The sequence below is a fragment of the Gigantopelta aegis genome, chromosome 6, assembly GCF_016097555.1.
Source record: "Gigantopelta aegis isolate Gae_Host chromosome 6, Gae_host_genome, whole genome shotgun sequence".
Taxonomy (NCBI): Eukaryota; Metazoa; Mollusca; class Gastropoda; order Neomphalida; family Peltospiridae; genus Gigantopelta; species Gigantopelta aegis.
Window position 1 is genome coordinate 42,059,727 of NC_054704.1, and position 24,555 is coordinate 42,084,281.

The 24,555-nt window shown below is 34.0% G+C and overlaps 1 protein-coding gene and 1 long non-coding RNA gene across 3 annotated transcripts; both read left to right on the plus strand.

Annotated features, from left to right (window-relative positions):
* The first annotated feature begins 3,701 nt into the window (after positions 1-3,701).
* On the plus strand, positions 3,702-14,133 carry LOC121376314. Its single transcript, XR_005958432.1, has 4 exons — positions 3,702-7,788; positions 9,526-9,607; positions 10,086-10,212; positions 11,219-14,133. It is a non-coding gene; the product is annotated as an uncharacterized LOC121376314 (long non-coding RNA).
* A 1,799-nt stretch (positions 14,134-15,932) lies between these two features.
* Positions 15,933-23,105, plus strand: LOC121375949 (lectin-like). 2 transcript variants are annotated; one of them, XM_041503681.1, is made up of 2 exons: positions 15,933-16,308; positions 22,397-23,105. In XM_041503681.1, the coding sequence occupies exon 2, from the start codon at positions 22,401-22,403 to the stop codon at positions 22,836-22,838; it is 438 nt and encodes a 145-aa protein (XP_041359615.1). In that variant the 5' UTR covers positions 15,933-16,308; positions 22,397-22,400; the 3' UTR covers positions 22,839-23,105. The 2 variants fall into 2 exon arrangements, with proteins under 2 accessions (XP_041359615.1, XP_041359616.1); XM_041503682.1 differs by lacking the exon at positions 15,933-16,308 and adding an exon at positions 21,228-21,339.
* The last annotated feature ends 1,450 nt before the right edge of the window (positions 23,106-24,555 follow it).

The window sequence follows — 24,555 nt, forward strand, 5'->3', positions numbered from 1 at the left end:
AGAGTCACTCTTCTTCCAACTTACTCTTCTTGGCTGGGCCCTGCTGTCTCCTCTACCGTCCCTACTTATGAAGCTTGGGTCATTGCTGCTGTTTGTGCTGTTAAAAACCTGTTCTTCTGGTCAATTTGTGGATAATCTGGTAACAGTATTTAAAACTATACATACCAAAACTAAAAGCAATAGATTACACGTTTTGATTCAACAAACGAAATACTTTTTGTGATGTCGTTTGGTTGTTCTCTGGGTATGTTGCGTTCAGGTGTGGTGCAGAAAGTTTTTTCGTTTCTTTATCTTCCCCATTCTTGCACATGCCTTGAACAGGACACATCATCCCACCTGGGATCCATGCCATCCTTTCTTTGTGGATAGTTCCTGCCATTGTCTGGCAATCTCGAAGAGGAATAGCAGGTCATCCTCCGATATGTTTATGTCAAGAAGAAATTCTTCGGTCATTTTATTTGTAAAATATTATCTGTAAGATGAGTGAAAAAAAGTATATAAAAATTACAGTATCTGTGTTAAATTAAAATTAGCAAAATCCTAACAAAACCTTAGCACTCGAGTACAGAACTGATATGTGTACATGTATGGATGAATTTCTATTACCATGGACCAATGGCACATTACACTAGACATTAAGAGACATTCTGTAATATCAAAATTGTTAAAAGCTGACATTAATAGTAAAAAGCAATTCACATTCTATACATGTACATGTGTAATTTTACTTCAGCAAGGCATGAGATAACTTAAGAGTAAGCATGCTGGATATACCTGCAAAGCAGGGATATAGATTTTGGTTACTGCATGGAAGTTTGTAGCTTATGAGCAAATGGATAACTGATAGGATATATAGAGGTTATTACCAGTGTTTTTCGGTATATATAGAGGTTATTACTAGAGTGTTTTTCGGTATCGTCAATATTAGGAATAAAATTTTTATTATGCGAGCATAATACATTATTTTTATTCCTAATATATGATATTGACGATACCGAAATACACCAGGGTAATAATCTCTTTATCATATAAGCTCAAGCTTAATACAACATGTTTTTGTAAACTGTACACACAACTTTAATTCCAGTCCGCCATTACTAGATATTCAAATGACGTAAGAATATGTGGCGCGGTGTATTTTTGAATGGAAATGACATCAAACTCAAATGATGTCATTTTGGATGTCCTTACATCAAAATAAAGTTATGCCTAACGTTTTTTGTTTTCTGAATGCTGGACAGCTTTCAGTGTCAAATTGCCATTGAAATGTTTTTATTTGATGACTATGAATGCATACGTCAGTCATGGAGTGTCATCCAAGTACGTTTGCTTAAATGTCAATAAACGTAGTGCCGAGACCCCGACTAATTTACATCTAATTTGCAAAGTTATCAAATTCTTAAAGTATGTGATCTGAAAAATATCACATGGATTGCACTGAAAATGTAAGATATTATGATAAAAATGGTTATGTGTATGCATGTATGGTTTTCATTCTTTTTTACTTGTGTTCTTTTCTGCCCGAAGCACTCAATTACTGAACAGTTTTTCTTAACATTAGCTATTCGTTTTCAAGCATTGTGATGATTTCATCTTTCTTGGTCAGCTTACGCATGTCTTCATCAGTAAGAGACGGAGCTGTCACAGCTGTAGGTTTCCCATTATGATCAGAGTATTTTCAGTTCAGTTTATGTAAAGACAGCATATGAGCATAGTTTGTAAAGATAAACATTGAAATATGCAGAGGTTTACCTGCTGACCACAATTTTCCTGTAGCAAATAAATTGCCTTTCCGAGCAAAAGTTACTTGGAATGAACTTGCGGTCCAAATACCAAATACCATCACATTTCCTCACCCTAATCGTGTACTATAATCCATTTCGAGCTTATGGAGAACAAAAAATACTCTAAGTCTACATCTTCACTTTGAATTACAGGAAAGAAATCTGACAACGATGTGCATCAAAAGCACAGTCTCGTTTTTAAACTATTTGTATTTCCATTTTATTGGTGGGAAATGAAAGTTGGAACTACCATGTGTGTGAAAAAGGATTGGTGAAAGTAATTACTCATTTCAGTTAAGTGCCCAACATCCCACAACAAAGGGGGAAACAAAAAGCATCAAGTTAAGTTAATGTCAGTAAGCAGACTATATGGGACATGTTTTATGGCAGCCGGCAACATCCAATGGTCTAGAACTGCTCCAAACACACACCTTACAGTTGATTTGAATCTGCCAGAACGCACATCCTGGTACTGAAATAATGTTGGTACTGTTTAGGTCACATTAACCAAATATTCTGTTTTAATTTCTTTTCAAAACTATAGTGGAATAAACATATGCGATAACTTGTATACAAAGTTGTAACATTATTCTATTAATGTCATGTTTTGTCATCAATATAGATGTGGGGTTTTTTATTGTCGAGCACCATCTTGCCTCAATCAGTGCCATAACAAATAAGCCTTTTTCAATAATTAATTCTAAAAATGCCTTTATAAAATATTCAGATAATTATTAAAATATGCCTGTTTTATATTTTACAATTCATTTATTAAAGCAAGCTCAGTGATTACATTTTTGTAATTGTAACATATCGGATGTCTTAGTTCAAACAAGTGTGTTGGTGTCTATATTGATCATGTGTGTATCAACAAGCTGATGGTTACATTGAGTCTTCTGTTGGGTTTAAAACCAATGGCAGGACTCGTTAGGGTGCTATTAATTCTGACTTTATTTCGACATCATTTGGAAAACAGTTTATAAAAGTCTACAACTGTTCACTATTGAAAGCTACTGTTTGGGATCCTGTGGGGTCTGGTTTTAACAGCTTTTATTCTTGGCCCTTGGATGTGTTGCAGGGCAAAAGGTTTATGCTCCAGCATTGTCCCACTGTGTAACACTATGTTCTTCCAGGTGCCTACTCACAAATGTGATCACCATTGGCTACTAGGTGATTATTGTGAACAGTGTCCATAGTGATACACATACACCAGAATGACCAAATATAATTACATGTTAACTTGTACATGTTTATTACATGCTGGTACATGTATATTAAAACTCATTGCACTATCTGCAATCTAATTTTAATATCTGACATATCAGGCCAAATTTACAAAGCCTGTTTTTGACTTGCGCGTGTGTAATTACATGTATTTTTAATGTTTTAAACACCTGCGTTTAAGAAAAACAGACTTCGTAATTTCTGTCTGAAATTATATAGTTGCGATGATACGGGTCTGAAAAAAAAGTACTTTTTAATTGGTGTATTCATAAGGATAATTCAAAGGTACTGAAATGACCTTTTCTTGTGAATTATTTTCTTAGTCTGTTCATGGCATTTCTTTGCTTAGCATATTATATATCCCACAGCAACATCATGCTGTTTCATTTTCTGTTCTATAAAAACAATCCATTGGGAAAGTTGTCAAACTAATATTATTGCCCCCACAATGAATAAGTCACATTTGGCTCAAAATGGCGAGTTACTTCCATCATGGCCTAATTGTCCATCCTTAAATCTTCAGCATCCAAAAAAGCAACACTTGCTTTCAGTCTTTATTGCCTTTACCATAGGCCTTAGTTGTATGGTAACTACTTCTGAACAAGGCTATCTTTGATGCAGCATAATCCACACATGGTCCATTGCCTACAATAGATGTATGCATGCACAACACAAGATGGTAAACTTTTGAATATATGCATTTTTTTCTTCAGATTTATTTTGTGGTGGTGATAGTGGGTTTTTTTTACTTCTAACATCTGGAAATATAATTAGTTTTGCCATGGATTTATATTATTTGATGATGGGGGAGGATTTTCCTTTTGGATGTTAAACTCAGTTTTATTTCCTTTAACTAGGATCACAAGGATTAAAAAAAAAAAAAAAAAAATTCCATCAATTTTAACCCGTATCCTTCCGTTGACGTGTAATGTATCATTAAATCTGAAAATAAAACTATTTTATTTGTTGTAGATGTTGTTTTTTTAACATTGAAAAAGTTTACAGCATAATGTTTGATTAAATTTCAAAATCCAGTTATTACAAGGTAAAAAAACTAAACAAAAAAGCAACTACAACAGAAAAATAAAATGATATGGTAAAATATACATGTACATACATGTTTTTCAATCTGTTAATTTATGCTTCATCCCTTTCTCCAGTGATGTACATATACATTGTTTTTCATTTTTTTTTGTTTAATCTCTGTTCTATAATGATGTATACACACTTTTTTTTAATCCATATCCTTTTTGTTTAATCTGTACCTTTGTAAACAGTACATTTTATGCAGCAACAAACATGTATGTTGTCAACTAGTTGATATTCTTTGCATTTTATTATGAATCTAGGTATGTCCATTTTCCCAGTATTATTGTTTTATTATTTTATTTTAATGTTTTTTTCCAGTCATCTTTGACCTGAAATTCTTTCCTTATGAGGCCTCTGTACATGATGTAACCTCACTGTGATGATTTCATGACTCTACAATATGGGTAAAAACATTCTCAAACTTCAGATGGGACCCTGAAAAGGGTCCACACCGAGGTTGCGGATTAGTTTGAATTTGAAAAAGTCAAAAATTGTTACTTCTGAATCCTGGCCGAGGTTCCTGGTCATCAGTTTGTCTGTTGATGGGGCCTTGAGCAAATTGTCTTCATTTGCTATTCAGACGTCTTACTTGCAGATGCTAGTTCCTATACACAACTAGGAACTTAGGCTTTGTCTTTGTGCTTTTTGAACATATATATGCTTTAAAATAACTATATATATATAATTATATACATGTATATATAATTTTCTTTTAAAGAGATTTTTAATTTTTTTTATTTACTTTCTTTTTTTTTGTATAGCTGTACATGTATTTTTGGAGGGTTGGTTTGTTTTGTTGAGGCAGGGAGTGGGGTCTAATCTTGTACGCATTAATGCACAACTAGGGAAACGTGTTCATTTAAAAAAAAACCTTTTTAATAAATTATTGCGTATTGTTAATGAGGTTGTACAAGCAATCAGTTATAATTAAATTTCTGTTACATTCATTACAACGTAACGTCATCCCATTGGTCCAGACGTAGCAAAGGGAGTTTGTTCATTTTTCGATGAATGTAAAAATTACGTCGTCAGGGAATGTCATCTGATGACGTCATTTTATATGGGGCAAGTTGTGTTATTGAGTGTTGCTGTTGATGGATAAAAAATAATTCAATTAAAGTATGATGTTTTAGTGTTGTTATTAGCCTGTATGATTCAAATTTAATTATAAGTATTGTTTGTTATTTATTTTACATTCATCTGGGTATGAAATAAAAAAAAATCGTCCACAAACTGGTGAGAACGGCTTCATTGATTCACAAAATTTGCGGATGATTTTTTTTGTTCATACCCCGATGAACGTAAAAGAAATAACAGACGATCTTCAAATATTTTTTATTACCTTCATATACATGGACATAAATGTGGCAAATTAGTAACTTTAGACATTCTCCCTTTTCTGGAGGTGTCACGATTGACCTACATGTAGTTCATGATATGGTATGTATCACAATACATACTCATGATACAATACATACTATGATTCATGATTCATGCTGTTTCTCTGTAAAACTAGATGAAATGATTTTTGTTTTAACTGTTTGATAATTAACTGTATAATTTTTATATTGATTCTTTAACATTTATTTTTCATGTATTTGTTTTAACACCCATTTTTATTTGTGCTGGGATGCAATGAATTATCCTCACATCCATAGATCATCTGTTTTTGTGGTTTTTCCTTGTAGGAACGTCAACCAAATGAGTTGTGATCTTAATTAAGATCAATTATGGATAATAAATAGGATATTAAACTCGCTACTATTTCATATAATGTTTATGTCCCCTGTGAAATAAGTTTTCATTCTCACTTGCTAAAGCTTGTGACAATTAAAAATTATTTCACTCTGAACATAAACATGATGCAACATGAAAGCTCATTTAATATCCTATAAATATGACAAAAGTGAAACACTGATTAAACAGGTTTAACGTAAAAATACCACAGCATTGACATATTGAGAGAAGCACTGCATGCTTTCTGCCAGAAAATAAGACCAATTAAGTGCCTCTATTCGACATTACATTTCATGCACTTTGCCATATATGAAACAGCAGTTCTTTTACTATGCATGTGTAATCTTTCTAAAAGTTACAACATTTATAACCATTTATTTGCAAGATTTTAGGGCACATAACTTTACCCTCTGTACCTTCTGGCAGAAATTCTGAGCTGCAGATACAGTCTGTCCATTTCATTGTCTTTCATGTGTTAGAAAAATGAAATGAGAATCTATAACTGGTCAAATTTGAATAGATAACAAAAGCAATGGCATTGTGTATTGTGTCGTTGGTAGTAATATCAATGCATTGGCCTTTCGTGACACCCTGACAATTTTATGCATTTTAATGGCATCTAAAACTGTATTTACTTAGATGCACTTTTTGAAAATATAGTCGGTACTACCAGTAGTCTAGTGTATAAACCAGCAGGAAATGAAAAGCTGCCATATATAACTTTCATGTATGAATATACATTTCCAAATAGCTTGTCAAAACTACTGGCCTTAGTTTTTAGACTGAAAACTATTTTAGGATTTTACCTAGTGAGCCCATTTTATTATTTTTTCAATATTGTATTTTTATTTTTTATTTTATTTAATGGGTAATAGAATGTGTATTAAATGTAGATCCCAGTTTACATGTAAAAATTAAAGTTTTATGGGCTGATTTGACTGTTTGTTCAGGGCCCGTGCTTTTAAAACTTTTATAGTCCAGGCTCGATGTCAAATGATTATCATATGCATGCTATGTGTATGGCGTTGACATGACGTTAGTCTCACTCAATAGTCTTTGTGTCTTTTATAACCTTTTATAACAACCAGGCCTGGGGCGTCACTAAATATTAACTGCTTTTTTTTTCTTGCTTTTTTTAACTGTTTCATAATTAATTGTATAATTTTTATATTGATTCTTTAACATTTATTTTTCATGTATTTGTTTTAACACCCAATAGCCACCATTTTTATTTGTGCTGGGATGCAATGAGTTATCCTCGCATCCATACGTCATCTGTTTTGGAAATTTTACCTTTTTAACCTCATGTATTTTTCATCTTAATTTAATTTAATTACTGTTTAGAAAACAATGATTTTTTTTAGTGAGATACCTGTAACATTAACAGGGTTTGTACCGGTCCTGTAAAGCATTAAATAATAATGTTTCAACTGTGTGGTGCTCCTGGCAGTGTGATACAAACATGAGTTTCTCAAAAACTGACGCATACATGTGTGTGCACATCACGATACAACAGTGACCTGAATTCAGTGAATGTGTTGAGAACGTGTCATTTTGTTTATGTACAAAGATTCATATCAAGCAATGGAATATATTATGTGAATGTGTGTATAGCTGTAAATACATTATGCAGTTAAAAGTAAAGAAATTTGAACAGTATGGACATGATTCAATACTGTTTGTTTGACACCCAATAGCTGTTGTTCATGCTGGGGTGTCATTAACCAATCAATCATTCAGGATTCAAGGACAAGGATGTGGGGTGGGGGGTTTTCTGAAATGGATAGTTAAATCACAAATGTGCTGTGCTGTGACTGCTGAAATGTCTTCTAATATGATAAACGAGCTGTTCAGATTGTGTGTTCAGTATGGATATCTGAAGGTGTGCAAATCTGCTGTCAACTGAAGCTAGCTCACTGGTCACCTACTGAGGCTGTCGGTCATCACTAACTATGTAAGTACTTGCATAAAACTATATTCCACAAAAATGAAAGTGGTAAAAACTTCTCTCTTTTTTTCAATTTATCACATTATGGTAATTTTATGATCTCAAGAAATTAACTGTATAATTTCACATTTTGGGGAAGTTGTTTTAATTAAATGAGTTTGGGGTTGTTTTTTTTCAGTTTAAATACATCAAATTAATTTTATAGATGTTTCTGACAATAAAAGAAGAATTTGATTAAATATATTCCTTACAGGTATAAAATCGGGGCTAAATATTTTAGGAATTGTGTGGTTTCAGGAATTGCATTCTTTCTTTATTTCCATAAAGTTAATTGTATATTTAAAACACCCTATCCACATTGCATTGGTGTTGATAATTGAACCACCCACTTACTGTTGAATAAGAAATTGTTAAATGAGATACAAATAAAATGCACATACCAGTAATACCAGTAGTGTTTGTTATATTGAAATTACCTAGAATCTGTCAACAATGACCAATATGGAGTACATTTTAATTATTAATATTAATGATCCATTAAACGTAGAGTAAACTCAAACAAGAGATTTGTGTGTTGGAAAGATGCATACCCGGACCACCAACACATGCTGACACTTCAACAAATGAAAAATGCATAATTTTAGAGTTAATAAAAAAACATGATTATTCCTGCTAATTGGGGGCAGCCATTTTGTTTCGTTTTTGTGACGTCCGGTGGTATAGCTTGGGGCGAAGTGACGTCAGCTCCGTCCATCTGCTCTATGCACAGTGTAAACAAACGCTATAATTTACCACAAGGCGCTTCGCTTTCATCAACCTGACTTGTAAAAGAACATAAATGACTTGATAGTATAATAAACTATAAATTTAGCTAAATATATTTCAATTTGCATCAATAAAACGAAATGGAGTTGTAGCATTTTTTTCTTTTTTTAAAAATCCAAAGAAAAAAAAAGCATATTATTAAGCCTATTGGTACTCTACGTTCGAGCAAAAAAATTACCACTCGCGATACCCAAGTGATAATTTTCTTTTCTTTGGTACTACGTAATTGGTCAGTTTTGTGATTTTAGATGGGAAAGTCTACTTAATCAAGGGTTTTACAGAATTACTTACAGTAAGAAAGCAGGACGGCTGATCGATTACAGTTCAGAGGGGTGTCCGTACGGTTAACACACAATACCCTGTGATCTTAATAAAAGAGGCACATCTTTTTAGTGTGTCTAGACAGTGTCTGGGGACCGTCTAATTATACACCTGCCAATCAGGAACCACAGGTTCAGGCCATGGAAAGAAAAGACCAATTAACTAAGAAAACACTTCGATTATTATTTCAGTACGTGGGCTAATTTATGTTCAAACCATAATACAGTTATTTTGACAGTGGTGGTTTATTTTGTATTAAACATAATATCTAGTTGTTGCTGGATTACTGGGATGACTATTATTACAGAATATTGCGATGCATCCGCAAAATTCAGGTATGTTTTGTTTCTTCAGTTCGAAGATTAATTCCCGACGTGACACGTTAGGTATTACGTAACCACCAGCTCGCCAGAGGGCGTATTCACTGGGATGAAACAAAATGGCTGCGCCCGTTATATCTAATAGCCGTCACATTTAACCGTTTTATTAATTAACTATACGATTATACTTGTTGATATTAAGCAATAATGTGAATTATATATCATTGAATATGCATACCAGGTCAAGTGCCTTGATTGTCCCTTCCTTTAATTTCAGTTGTTGATGAAGGGCATTGAGACATGCGGATTTCTATTAAATAGGTGCCTACTCAGAAAAGCAATATGCAGGAATTGACAAGGTATTGTGGATATGTATTACATCTGTAATTCTGCCTGTATTTTAACTGTTTATATAGAAGGCCTAGTACATTGTAAGTTGGCAAACTTGTGCCCAATCGTTTTGTTGTTCATGCAATAAAATATGGTTTTAATCAATTTTAACTAAGAACTATGTATTGTCAGCCACTGATGCAATACTGAAGTTTTACAAATATTTTGTTTGAAACATTGTTTTAATATGGAATCTTTTAACATGCATTTTGCAGTAGTATATTCTGGTACTGATCATAATTTCATTTGCATCAGCTGAGAAGTACATAAGACTAAATATGCAGTATTTTTGTGATTATTAAAAATTAGATATATTTGTCACGTAATTATCAAATTACCTTTGTTGAAACACAAAATGAAGACATTCTTGATTGAGTATCCATGTCTTGTATCAAGTCTGGTCTGATGCTTTTCTCTACTATTGATTTACTTACCTCTTTTATCTAGCTGATTATACAACCTGCAAAACAGTTATTTTGAGCCATACATAAAGGACATGCCAGAGGTTTTTCATCAACCAGTTCAGCAACTGACAGCAACAGACTGCACTACCACATAGACAGCTATAGCATAGGTATGTGGTTATATGTCTACCGTTTCCTGACTCCCAAAAGATTATGAGATATGTTGGGGTTTTGTTTTTGTCATATAGAGACTTCATTAAATATTCTTTCATTCTACTTCATTTGACATGTCCAAACAGTTTAACGGAATATATGGGGGACTAAAAACATGTACTAGCCCAGGGAACAATATTTCAGAATCTTGCTTAAACCGAAGTCATTTCAAATGGTTGTTACCCAGGTAACCAATTGTTCAGTTAGATGAATTGTACTAATCCTTTACACTTTGATGACCATAATTTTAGCTGAAAGTGTAATTTGTAAGCAACATACATATAAAAAGTAGAAAAAAAAGAAATTGTTTTTAAATATTGAAAGTGTTTAATGAACATCAATCACAAGGAGTAATAGTTCACTATGTGATTGTTGATTCATGAGAACCGACATGCAAACGGAATGACACTAAGAGTAAATATTGTGCCCTGTAGCCCCGTGATTAAGTCTAGTCTCAAGGCTTCAATAAAGTATCATTCACACAAACAGCATGTAGTTTGGTCTGTAGATGTTGCTGTCAAGACTCGAAATTTGTGTTATGGAATTAGAAACAATCTTTGCGTCTGACATTTTAATCTTAAATTAGATGCAAGAAATTTAGAAGCATTTGTGTTGATATAAAACTTTACTCGAATTTTATTTAAATTTATTAAACTATTAATTTTTTCACTCTTTGGCTTTTTATAGAAAAAAAAGAGAAGATGTATCAATATTAGTAGTTGGGACTAATTTCTTAATTTGAATAGTTGCTTTAAGATGGAAAGCAAAAACTGCTTATGAAACTGATTATCAATATTAAATAAGATATTTCTCACAGTAACTTTATATGGTGCACTGACTTTACTTTTTTCATTAGTTAGTTGTGTTTTCCAAAAGAATATCTGTTAATTATAAAGAAATATGCAAGCATCTTGTACAGATCTTTCCACTTAAAAAATAAGTTATTCAGCTTTTTTTTTACAGGTTGCTTTTCCATAGAAGTGAAGTAAGAAGAAGAATCTTGAGATCCACATCATTGGATGCACCTTCAAGCTTAATAAGGATATATTTAGGAAAGATGAAGCATTCACTGAATTGTCTGTAGAACTATACACAGTTTTCATGATTTCTTGACATGATTTCAACAGAGACAAAATTATGTCAAAATTACCGTTCCATTTAGGTGGGTGTGCAATAATGTGATATGAAGAATTATTGGAGCTCGTTAAGTGATTATTTTTTTTCCTCACCTGGACAAAGTAGGAAGGAATGACATGTTTTTCTTTTCCATTGACATTGTACTGTTTTGTATGTTTTATATTTTAAGGTTTTTTCTTGGGGGGGGTGGGGGGTGTTTTGATTTTAATAAAAACCAAACCATTGGCATTTACAGGATGGTGGGCATGTAAAAACAGTTTTGTCTGATACCATCATGTTTTTTTAATATTACATTCATCTAAAGTTAGAAGCAAAATCCTGTCTAGGGAGTGATCGCAATCTCTCACCCTCTTGAACATGCCATAAATTATGTTAAGTTTAACAGTTCCAGAAAATGTATATTTCTATAATGTATGTTTTTTTTTCTCCTAAATAAACCTAATGTAATATTATTTATCCTGCAACCACCGATTCTGTTGACAGATTACGTTGGTGGATAAAGCAAAGTCATATACATATAGTAGCAAGATATGACTTGACATTACAAAATCGCTCATTTGACCTTTAGGTCATGATACAGTGTAGTTGAAATAACAAAAATAATAGCTTTTCCCCTTAATTTTTATGGTCAGGGCCCCGTTCCACAAAGCGATCTTAGCGCTAAGATCACCTTAACTATGTTAAATATGTTAGCTGTGCAGTTACGGTGATCTTAGGTCTAAGATCGCGTCGTGGAATGGGGCCCTGTAGAATAAAGATGACCTTTATCCTGTTCAGGCCAAATGAGAAATTAACTTTATGGGAATTTCCTATTCTTACCTTCACAGGATAAAGCAGATATTCGACACCATAAACTAGTTATTCTCTGTATATGTAGTGTTTACAATTATCAACATTTTCATGACCATACAAACCATATACTTAGGGAGAGAGGGTTATACTTAATACTTGTAAAACAAAATAAAAAGGTTGGTTAAATATATGTAGGCCTACAAGTTTTAGAAGATGGGGACAGAAAAAGAGATTGTCTTGTGAAAATGTTGCACTTATGAAGTTTAAGGTTTGTGTAATAACTAATGTTCACATGTTAATATACATGTGTAGATGTTTATTATTTTCATGTGCAAACTCTGTACTAATATGCATAATTAATTTTTTATTTATGGTGTGTCACATTTTGGTGGAGTGCAGTCATCTGAAGGAAACTAAAAAAATATATTTTTGGTTGAAGAAATGTGATGGAATCATTTCGATTTAATCTTGAACTTTTGTTACAGTTTCTTTGTGATACAGATTTTTTTTCCAAATTTTAAATTGAATTATCTGTGATATTTGTATTTTTGGCACAGTTATTTACTGTGTTTTAAATTAACTTTATATTCATGTTGATTATGACTTCATTTATAAATGCATTTACCTTTGTTTGACCCAATAGCTGATATATTTTTCGTGCTGTGGTGTTGCTTTGTTAAACATTCATTAATTATTTTTGTCATTGACATCCAACAGATATGTTATTATTTGTGCTGGTGTGTTATTCACTCATTCTCTCATTCAGATTTTTGTACTGTTGAATGTAAATATTTTTGTTAAAATTAGTGTGTTTTTGAAAGGGAAATATACAGGGATTTTAAACAGGTGTGTGCAAGATGCTCAGTGCTCAAGAGTTGGATGTTGAATGTTTAGTATAACACTGAGAGAGTGAATCTGTTAAATGGCTTGGGAGCATGCCATTTGAAAATTTACACTTTTATATGCTCTCAGATGATGTCCAGCAATCTGAAACTTTGCCGACATTTTGTATTAGTGGCTAAATAATGTCATTCAGTTGAGTGACAGCATTTCCCCCTTGTCTTAGCTATGTGCATTCACATATCTTGTTTAGTAATGTTGGAAGTAGTTGTAATTTGATGGTAGGTAACAAGTAAAATACTAGTTACTACATTCAGTTTTACTAGATAACATTTGTATGAAACTCGTGAATTTGTTGTGCTATATGACCTCACTTTTGTTCGGTCAGATACTAACATTTGAAGTTCACTTGTTAAGTAAAAATTATATCTAGTGAAAACTGGTATAGTATTTTGTATTTATTTACATTTTTGATTTTTGAAATTTGGTTCATAGTTGCATCTATGAACATTCATTTCATTGCATTTGCCTGTTTTTAAGATTTGTTAATTAAATTATTTTATTTTTACATTCATAGAAATGAACATCTATGAATGCGACTGAGAGCCACACGGAATAAGTTTATGGTAGGCAAAACATTTAATTCTGCAGAATTCTTGTTATTTAATGTATTTGTGTGAGAGTGACTACAATGCAGGCCTGTAGGAACAGTATACATGAAATAGGGGAAGGAGCACATGCTATTATTGGTGGGTTGGGGTGGCGAGTAGATTTGTTTTGGTTTATATATGCAGTAGGACAAAAAAGGTAAAGGTTTTGGGTCTCAAAAAACATTTACCTCCTCCCACCTCACTTGCTATGGGTCTGCATTGTAGATAATGAGGTCAGTACTGCGTTGTTAATTTTAGTACCACTGCACTTGAAAATGTATTGAACTGTACTTAGTGCCAGATTTTTGTAATACATACTTGTTTATTTTTATATTTCTCATAACACTCTGAACCAATTATTTTTTTATATAAAGAATCATCCAGTTCAGACTACTGTGTATGAATGGATATTTTACAATGTTTTACAACAGTTAAAGAATTAAAGACATTATTAATTGATTCCGATTTATTTTTTGTTCATTATACATGATATATATATATATATATATATATATATATATATATATATATATATATAAATATATATATATGACACACACACACACACACGTGTGTATATATATATATATATATATATGAAGAGTTCAGGCGCAAAATGCGATACATCCATTTTTCATTTTCAGTAAAAAAAATAAAAAATTAATTGGTGTATATCACGTTTTGATAAAAAAAAAAAAAAAGGATTTACCCAATACAATTTCGTAAGGATCAATCACGTTTTACAGTAAATCAGCGGGCCTACGATTAGCCCTTACTGACGTACAATAATGGCTTTAAATAACAACTAGAAACAAAATTGTTTATGTCGCGTTTTGCGCCTGAACTCTTCATATTTAGGTTGGCTGAATATTGAAAATCACAATGCTTGTGTATGGCTTGTGTCTGATTTTGGGTTGAACAAATGGATTTTTTAATTATAATTTTTTACCATTATATTTTTGCATTATTTGATTATTGTTGGCTACAATAAAAAAAACCAACTTATTAACAACTTCTCTTTTTTGCTTATTAATATAATTCATGAAGATTATGGGGTGAAAAAAATGTCCAGTCACTCTACATAAACCATATAATAAACATTAAAAAGTTGTCTTTTATATAACATTATGAAATATTTTCATATTCTTAAGAAGCTACCAAATAAATATAGAAAATTAAAAAATAACTATTGTATACAAAATCGATTCCAATCAGCAGCTTGAAATTAACCATTTGACACGAGCTTCGACTGAAGTTTGAAGAACATCTATCGTAGGCACATCTTCCCAATTCCACAGGGGATGTTTCCTATGAATGAATGTTTAACGGCACCCCAGCCCAAAACACAATTAGGTGTATGGTGTCCCAACAAATGAATAAATGAATGATGATCAAAATCAATATACAAATTGAAGAGTTCAATTAAAACGGCATCACAACTAGTCGAAGACCGTGGTATGTGATTTCCTGTCTGGGGAATGTGCATATAAAAGATCCCTTGCTGCTAATTGAAAAATGAGGCTGATTTTCTCTGATGACTGCAAGTCGGGATTAACAAATGTTTGATATCCAGTAGCCGATGATTAATCATTATGCTCTTGTGATGTCGTTTAACAAAATAGTGTAAAGAGCTGTAAACAAATAAATATCGCAGATAAGTAAATTTTAAATTTGCGATAAAATTCGGCATCTTGAGAATTTCAACACAAGTTCAGGATGGAATCGAAGTGATTCCAACCCCTTGAAGACTTAAGACTGGGACTTAAATGTATTGTACCTGGCTGTTGTAATCGCATCTTCCAAATAATAGCTAATGTTTGTTTCGAAGTTCGTATGTAATCATTAAAAAAAACGAAGAAACAGTTTTAAATAAAACCTTTTCAACTATAAAGGGCAACTTCTTGATGCTTTTTATGTCTGTATACAAGCAATACGTCGTAAACACGCTCATTTTGTTTTCACGTTTCTTTTCCAAGAATTTTCATGGATCATGTAAAAACACGACTGGATATAATTTTGATTAGGACTTTAGGCGGCCTCTAACGTATGTTCAGAACTAGTGTATCACCGTTGTGTTGATTTCTACAGCCATAGCAACGGTGTCAACATGGCTAGATTCGCTTAGATCAATAACTAGCATGGCATACATAACAATTTTACTAATATGCAAGCGATGTTTTCGATAAAAAAAACCAACATTACTTCTGCACACTTAGTACCGTAGAAAGTAAACGTTGACATGCATATAAACATATTTATTAACACCGTATGCGCACATATTCGTTTACAAGTGATCAAAACATCGGATATATTGAAGACAATTCGAGCGAAGGCTTATGATGTAGTTGGTATTTAAAGCTGTTGGTGATTACTCTAGCGTATTGTTTTATTTATCTATTCCCTCCAATATAGGTGTACTATTGACGTGTTATGCAGATTATCACAGAAAAGAACTAACCTACACCTCCGTGTTACGTTTGCATGCACCAACACGTCTACGTCTGTTTATATTATAGTCGATCGATCGATAACACGGAAATAGACCCACTCTTTACAAAAGCAGAAACTATTTGACCAACGATTTACAGGATCATTTTCACTGATGTGACTTGCCAGTTACATCTATGCCGATAAGTGAGTATGTTTTCAGAAACTAGTATATTTATTGGATACAACCCAATAGCCGATAGGCTGGGGTGTCGTTAAACATTTATTCATTCATTCATTTATTCATGGATACAGATCTATTGTGTACAACATATATGTACGTGTATCTAAGATCGCTGTGTATTGAGACGTGCTAGGTTAGTTTTGGTATGCTCAGTAGGTTGAGCGCTCACCTGAGGTGCTTGTGTCGCAGGATCGAATTACCTCGGTGGATCCATTCAACTGATTGGGTTTTTTCTCGTTCTAACCAGTGCTCCACAACTAGTCAAAGGCCGTATTATGTGCTTTCCTCTCTGTGGGAAAGTGCATATAAAAGATCCCTTGCTGCATTAGGAAAAATGTAGTGGGTTTCCTCTGATGACTGTGAGTCACAATTACCAAATGTTTGACATCCAATAGCCAAAAAATTAATTAATCAATGTGCTCCAGTGGTGTCGTTAAACAAAACAAACTTTAGACGAACATTTGGACGGTTATGATCGCTATCAGAGGATCTATTGCCCTCAATAAGGCTCGTTTTATTTTCTCTTTACTACACAGGCCCATTGGAACACTCTGAATGGACGGGGGTCACAATCTCTAATCAGTCATAGCCTCTGGTGGGGGTGGGGGTAAAGGGAATAAGCCATATATTATATTTTTTTTCTTACACACCCGTTGGTGAGAACATCATTCGTTATTTTTGATAACCCATAATTGTTAAAGGAGACCGGACGAAAATTCGGATGAATCAACTGCCGACGAAGACGAGGAAGCCACACGGTCATAGACTAGCATACAAGCATTTGTTTAAACATAATTTTTTATGACATTTTTAATGTAAACTGAAGCAAATGGACCTAATTAGAAAAAAAGCACACAAAATTTTATAATATTTCATCATAAATCTTGTTCAGCATAGATGTAATATGACACGTCAGTGGATATTCCATAGGCCGATTTCGCAAATTTGCAAAAAGCGTCCCCTCCTCACCAAAACAAGATATAATAATTTAACAAAAAACTTTGTTCTCTTAACTAGTTACCCTCCAAGTTTTAATGTGTTTGGTTAAACCGTGTATTTTTAATTATTAAGAAAATGTGTTACCAGTCTGCTGAAACTGTCCACAGCCGGGTACAGAAACACAGAAATGTTGGAAAATATTATACTGTTGCCACATACTGACAGTCACTTTACAACTAATATGTCTTATCGACAATATTATTATGTAGTCTTTGCATTTATTAATATAAAATACAACAGACCCGTAGGAACTGGGGAGGGGCGGGCCTAGGTGAAAATGTATGTTTTAAGTTTTCACTACTTTGCATAAATAAAGATGATATAAAGATCTCACTAGAGACTGTATTCCACCTCCCCCCTCCCCCCACTTCAAATATCGTTCCTACAGGCCTATACAAATGTAGATACTATGTAGAGGGTGAGGTTAGGAGCCAGTTCCTTTTATCTTTAGGATTTTGTAATCATGATTTCAAACCAACTGTTTCAGGTAATTTGCTCCACGTATTGACATAAAACACATTTGTTATATATTGAATTTTTTTTTAAAAAATTTACAATATATCCAGTGTTATTTTCTTTAATCATTCATGGAGGAAGAAGGAAGTCCTGATGAAAATATATTACAGGTAAACCAAAATAATATATGATGCTTATTCCATGTGGTAACTATTGTTAATTTTGGTTTAAATTGCTAGATACCAAAAGTGATTAATTATATTATTTTATGGTAACAGTCGAAAATTAGACGACCAATTGTTTCAACCTCTGCCAAAGGTACCAGGTTTTCTGCCAGAAAATAATTTGAGGGTACGTAATAAAACAGGCCCGTAGGAACTGGGGGGTGTGCTCTCCACTTGTGAGCTTTTCTTTATTACATTAAATTTTGCCATTGTAACCAAAATCTGATGTAGAGTTTATACCCGGTCCGTCATTGCCCCCCCCCCCCCCCCAAGTCGTTCCTGTAAAAACTAAATTGGAATATATTGGGTGGTTATAGGTTTGAAATGTCTTTTTTTTTATTGAACATTTTATTTCATGCACTTTTATACATTTTAAACAGCAATTATGTTACTATAATCTATCGAAAAAATAAAACATTATATATATATATACACATTAATTTCTGAGATTTTTTAGTACATACATGTAAGTTTACCCTCCCCACCCTCTGGCAAAAACCCAGGTTAGGTATTAAAATAATTATTTGGTGTAGAGTATTTTTAATATGACATACAGAAAGCATTGAAAAGTATAATTTTATTATGCTTTAATAATCGACATTAGCTTTAAAACTAATTAACCATCATTCCTTCTGGCCACAATATATATGTTGTTTCTGCCAAAGTGTTAGCATTTTAATTTTAATGACAATAAATATATTATACTGAACTGACTATAAACATTGTTAACTAACGTAATAATTCACGTTTTGAAGGTGTTTTGTTATTAGGTTAACAAACCAACTAGATCAAGAGACGTTAGTATGGAGTCGTTATGGGCTGTCGGTGAAAATTAATTTGGTAATTATAGGTAAATAAATGTGAAGTTTAAATATACCTTTATATATCTTGAGTACATACTTGTTTTAATTTTCACATTGTAAATGTACCATAACCTGCAGTATTCAGTTGGTGTAAAGCCCGTTTGACGACAATAATGCGTCCATGTTTTAAAACAACTTTCGTTTTTTTGGAAATCGAAACCATGATGTTGGCCGTTTCTTGGGATGTATTGCTGTTACTGTTGCAGTTAAACACTGCGCAGTTAACCATCATATAATTACGTCGACAGTATATAATAACACTAATTATCTTGTAAATTAAATTTCCGATAAACCTGGAGACAAAAAACCAACAAAAAAACCAGACGACTAATAGGCACAACCAAAGAATCAACACGTGTACCGGTATTGCTTGGTAACTCTCACCGATGACGTATTGCCTCGCTTTCGTTCAGATATATGCATAATCCCGCCCACTTCTGTTTTTACCCCAAACCTAAGACGTGCAGCTGACCGGTGTCTCGCAGAGAGCCGGGCGTTAGAGTAATGCAGTCTTTGACGATAACTTAAAGGGACATTCCTGAGTTTTCTGCAATTTTAAAGATGTTATTGACTACAAGATACTTTTTAGCGACTGTAATGACATAGCAAATATATTTTTCTGCATAAAATATTAGTGACTGTATATTAAACGTGTTTCTGATCGTGCTAATATTTGTACTACGCTAAATTTCATTTTATTTCATAAAATATGTTTTTCGTACGTACGAAATTATTTGAAGACGAAATCCAGTTTGGGCTTCTTACAAATATTAAGACGACCAGAAAAACATTGAATATACACATACTGATATTCTAAACAAGAAAATATATTTGATATGTAAATTTAATCGTAGAAATATCTTATTAGTCGGAAACATCTTACAATGCAGAAAAGTCAGGAATGTCCCTTTAATCCATTACACACTACATGTCTTTTGGTGTCCGGTCTCCTTTAACATTTTAAAGATAACGCCCCAAGTTAAGCCAGCAAACGTTTCGGTAACGTTCGCGAACTATTTGATTGGTTCCCAACGTGGCCATTTGGTTTACCGTGAAGCGCATAAACCAGTCTAGCAGACGTTTTTCCGCTCGGTCTGGTTGAACGCAGCCCAGGTTACTGATTCCATACCATACAATGATAAAAAAAACAAAAACAAACCCCGGTCGAATCGATCACTCCGTGACGTACTTGTAAGTTAACCTGAAATTGACTTGTCTGTGACGCACAATTTAACTATGAGCGCAAGAGCCGTAAATAGGTTTTCGTTGGAAAAGCCTTTTTATATTTATTTTAAAACTGTTTAAAACAGGATATCTAAGAAATAGAATAGAACATTCGTGTCCGTTGGGTACCACTTATCTTACAACTCGTTATAAAACAACTCGTCGTAAGATAAATGGTATCTAACGGCCACTCATGAATGTAGTATTCTCTATTTATATAAAACCAAAAAAGAAAAGAAAAGAAACAAAGGAGTACATTTTCACAAGCCCCCTGCCACCCTCCCAGTTTCTACGGGCCTGATTCAGGCTGTTAGGGTTTAGTAGATGGAACGTTCACCTGAGATCTTTCCATTTTCCCTGTTCTAATCAGTACACCACGTCTGGTGCGTGAAATACCGTGGTACGTGCTGTCCTGTCTCATTCAACGTGAATATAAATATGTTTTTTTATTTAGTAAGAATAATCCAAGTGTCAGAATAAGTATACGTTTAGACATGAAATAACCATAGTTTTAAATCTGCCGATATGTCGTCCTTTTTCTTTCAAATTCGTACTTTAATGGCTATTATATCGAAACCTGTGAGCCAGTGTATATAAAAGATCCCTTGCTATAAATTACAATGAATAACTAGGCAATGGGTATCTTTTCTTAAATGGATATTTATTCTGACATGATGGTTACTGTCAACAGTGCTGGTGTATCGAAAATAAATACCTTTTTTTCTACATTAAAAATGTTAGAATGACTTATACATCTAATGGCTTATTAACAATGAGTCGGTTTAAGGATTCGCGGGGCCTGTAGCACAAATAACAGCGGGTCCCCTTCCCAGAATATATATTTTGCAACTCCCTCTGGGAAAGGGGAAAAATGACCTGGGGAAAATAAATGTACACATCACCGCGGGTCCCCTGAAGCGCGGGAACGTAGCACGTGCTACATGTGCTACTAGGATAAACCGGCTCTGTGAATAAACATTGACCAGCATATTTGTGAATGGTTATGGTTTGGTGGCTCACTTGTACAAGTCCCCGATTGAGTTTCTTTTTGGTTGTGGGACAAAAAATTGTGTTCTGATCCTCCAACAAAGAACCCAAAAAGATTGGTTCGGCCAATTTGATGATTCTGAGTCTTACTAATTGCTGTGTGTATATTGGACTCGAGTACTTTAGTGTCAAACTCGACCCGGACCCGAGTACCCGGCACTTGCACTAGATGATAATAAGAGTAAGGAATAAAGTAAAACAGTGTTATGCATCTTAATTGCAGCGCTGAACATGGATGCCAAATCATGCCATTGTATTGCATTCCACACATTCGAGGGAGCGTCTTATATTTCTATAATGTAACCGGAGGCAAGCATATGATAAAATGACGTAAACAATATAATTAAATGAGAGTGATCTTCCTTGTACGGGTCCTCGAGTCCTGTGAACAGACTCGAGTCTTCCTAGACTCGGCCCGTGCCCGAGTACTCGGGTACCCGTGGAGACCCTACCTGGCGGAGGGATTGGGTGGATGGGTCGAACACAAATTTATTGTTGATATATATTCAATCATTCAGTAATTTACATAAATAACTTCAATAATTAACTATTCCTGTTTTATGAACGTAATCCAGAGATAAAGCACTTGCCTGTAGCGTGATCGGTCTAGGATCGATCCCCGTCGATGACCCATTAGGCAATTTCTCGTTCCAGCCATGTGAACTACAACTGGTATATCAAAGGCCGTGGTATGTGTTATCATGTCTGTGAGATGGTGAATATAAATATTGCTTGCTACTAATGGAAAAATGTAGCTTCTGATATTCAATACCCCGGTGGTTAATAAAATCAATATGCTTTTATGTTGTTAAAGGGACATTCCTGAGTTTTAGGCGATTGTTAAGATGATGTTAATCAACAAAGACTTTTTAATAACTGTAATCACGTTAAATATATTTGTCTAAATAAAATAATAGTGACTATATATTAAACGTGTTTCTGATCGTCATAACGGTTGTACGAGGTCAAGCTTGATTTTAGTCCCTAAATATATATTTTTTCGTACGTACGAAATTATTGGGATACCAAATCTAATTTGGGCTACTTACAAATATTATGAGGACCAGAAACACATCGAATGTACAGACACTGATATTCTAAACAATAAAATATATTTAATATATAACTTTTATTGTAGAAATATTGTATTAGTCGGAAACATCTTACAATGCAGAAAAATCAGGAATGTCCCTTTAAACAAAACAAACTTTAACTTTTGTTTTATTTCCTTTCCCTAGTATTATGGGTCAGCAAGAGTCGATCCCAACTGGGACCAAAGCCATGATCCGGCATCGAACAAGTGGACTGTACGTGCATCCATTTGAAGGATCGGACTCTCCCAGCGAAAACACCCGACTGGTTCTTCATGGGGACATTCACTGTTTCCGGTTCATAGCAGAGGAATGCGAATACGGGTATATCGAACATGTGTCCAGCCGTATGGTTGTGCACCCATTCCGAGGTAAGCAGACGCCGATAGAGGAAACGGAACTTGTGTTGAGGGAAGAAAGAACAGAGGCTGCCTGGTTTTCATACGACAAGAAGAACCAGTTCATCCTCCATAAAGGCGGACTTTACGTAGCGCCGTCTGGCGGTGAGGAAGAGCCAGACGAAAACACTGCGCTAGTTCTGTGTCAGTCTCCGAATGCTAATATGCGATTTGTTCTAGATCCAAGATAAACATCAGCGCCGACCATTAATTTATATTCTTACACACCCGTTGGTGAGAAAATCATGCGATATTTTTAATAACACATAGTTGTTAACACACGTATGTGTGTTAACAATATCAAGACTGGCTGCACTAAAAAAAAAACCCAGCACGGTGGAAATCGATTACACTGTTACGTATAATTAACCTGGCAACCATGTGTCTGTGACACGTAAGTCGGCTACAAGTGCAAACGGCTGTAAATATCTTTCAGTCAATAAAGATGTTAAAATGTGCTTAAAACCTGGTTTTTGATGATATGTAAGAAATAGAATAATACATTCGTGTCCGTTAGATACCATTTATCTCGCAACTCGTTGTTTAAAAATGTATCAAACTCGCTTTCGCTCATTAAATACATTTTAAAACAACTCGTGAGATAAATGGTATCTAACGGGCACTCATGTATTATTCTCTAATTAATCTGGGGTTTTTTATGTGTTCATACACAAGATCAAAACCACGCACTTCTTGTCTTCAGTATCCATTATGTTTCAAAAGGAAGTAAATACCTAGTTATTTCTCCAGCCATAACCCTTCATCATTAAAAATGCTAATTTAATACTATTTTTTAATAGTAGTTCATTCGGCAGCAATGCAATTCAAGCGAGTAGTAGGACAATATAAGACCCGATTCAATTATATCGCCAGTAGGTAAAGCACTCGACTGAAGCGCGGTCGATCTAGAATCGATTCTCCTCGATGGACCGACTGGGCTATTTCTCCTTCCAGCCATTGCCCCACGACTTGTATATCAAATGCCGTGGTATGTGCTGTCCTGTCTGTGGGAAAGTGCATATAAAATATCCGTTGTGCTAATGAAAAAATGTTAAGGGTTTTGTTTAAGACTATGAGTAAAAAATGACCAAATCTTTGACATCCAATGGCCGATGATTAATAAATCAGTGGTGTCGTTAACCAAAACAAACTTTAACTGTTTACACTCGTTTATACTTCTCTGCTGGTCGACATCATCTTAACAGTCATTCAATATTTTAATACTGAAATATTGTGTATGCCTTTTTTTAGTTGGAACATTTTTATTTTGTAAATATTTACAAATGTACTGGCAGTAGTTGGAAAATCATTATTTTGTAATATAGTTTTGGGAAGATATGATCCTACAATGGATAATTTAATTTCTCTCCGTTTTACATATAAAACGTTTTGATTTTAAGAGATCTACTTCGTAGTTTATCATATAATAAGTAACCACGTCAGTTTACATTAAAATAAACATATAGTTTATAGGAATTATCTTAAAATGTTAGGATCGATCCCCGTCGGTGAGCCTATTGGGCAATTTCTCGTTCCGGTCAGTGCTCCACGACTTGTGTAACAAAGGCCGTGGTATGTACTATCCTGTCTGTGGGAAGGTGCATATATAACATCCCTCTGCTAATTGAAAAACAGTAGCCCATAGAGTGGTGGTAGTGGGTTTTCTCTCTTATTATCTCTGTTTTCCTTAACCATAATAATATGTCTGACTTCATATAACCTAGCGTAAGTTCTCTGACGGTAAGAACGGCCTCGGTGGCGTCGTGGTTAGGCCATCGGTTTACATGCTGGTAGGTACTGGGTTCGGATCCCAGTCGAGGCATGAGGTTTTAATCCAGATACCGACTTCAAACCCTGAATGAGTGCTCCGCAAGGCTCAGTGGGTAGGTGAAAACCACTTGCACCGAC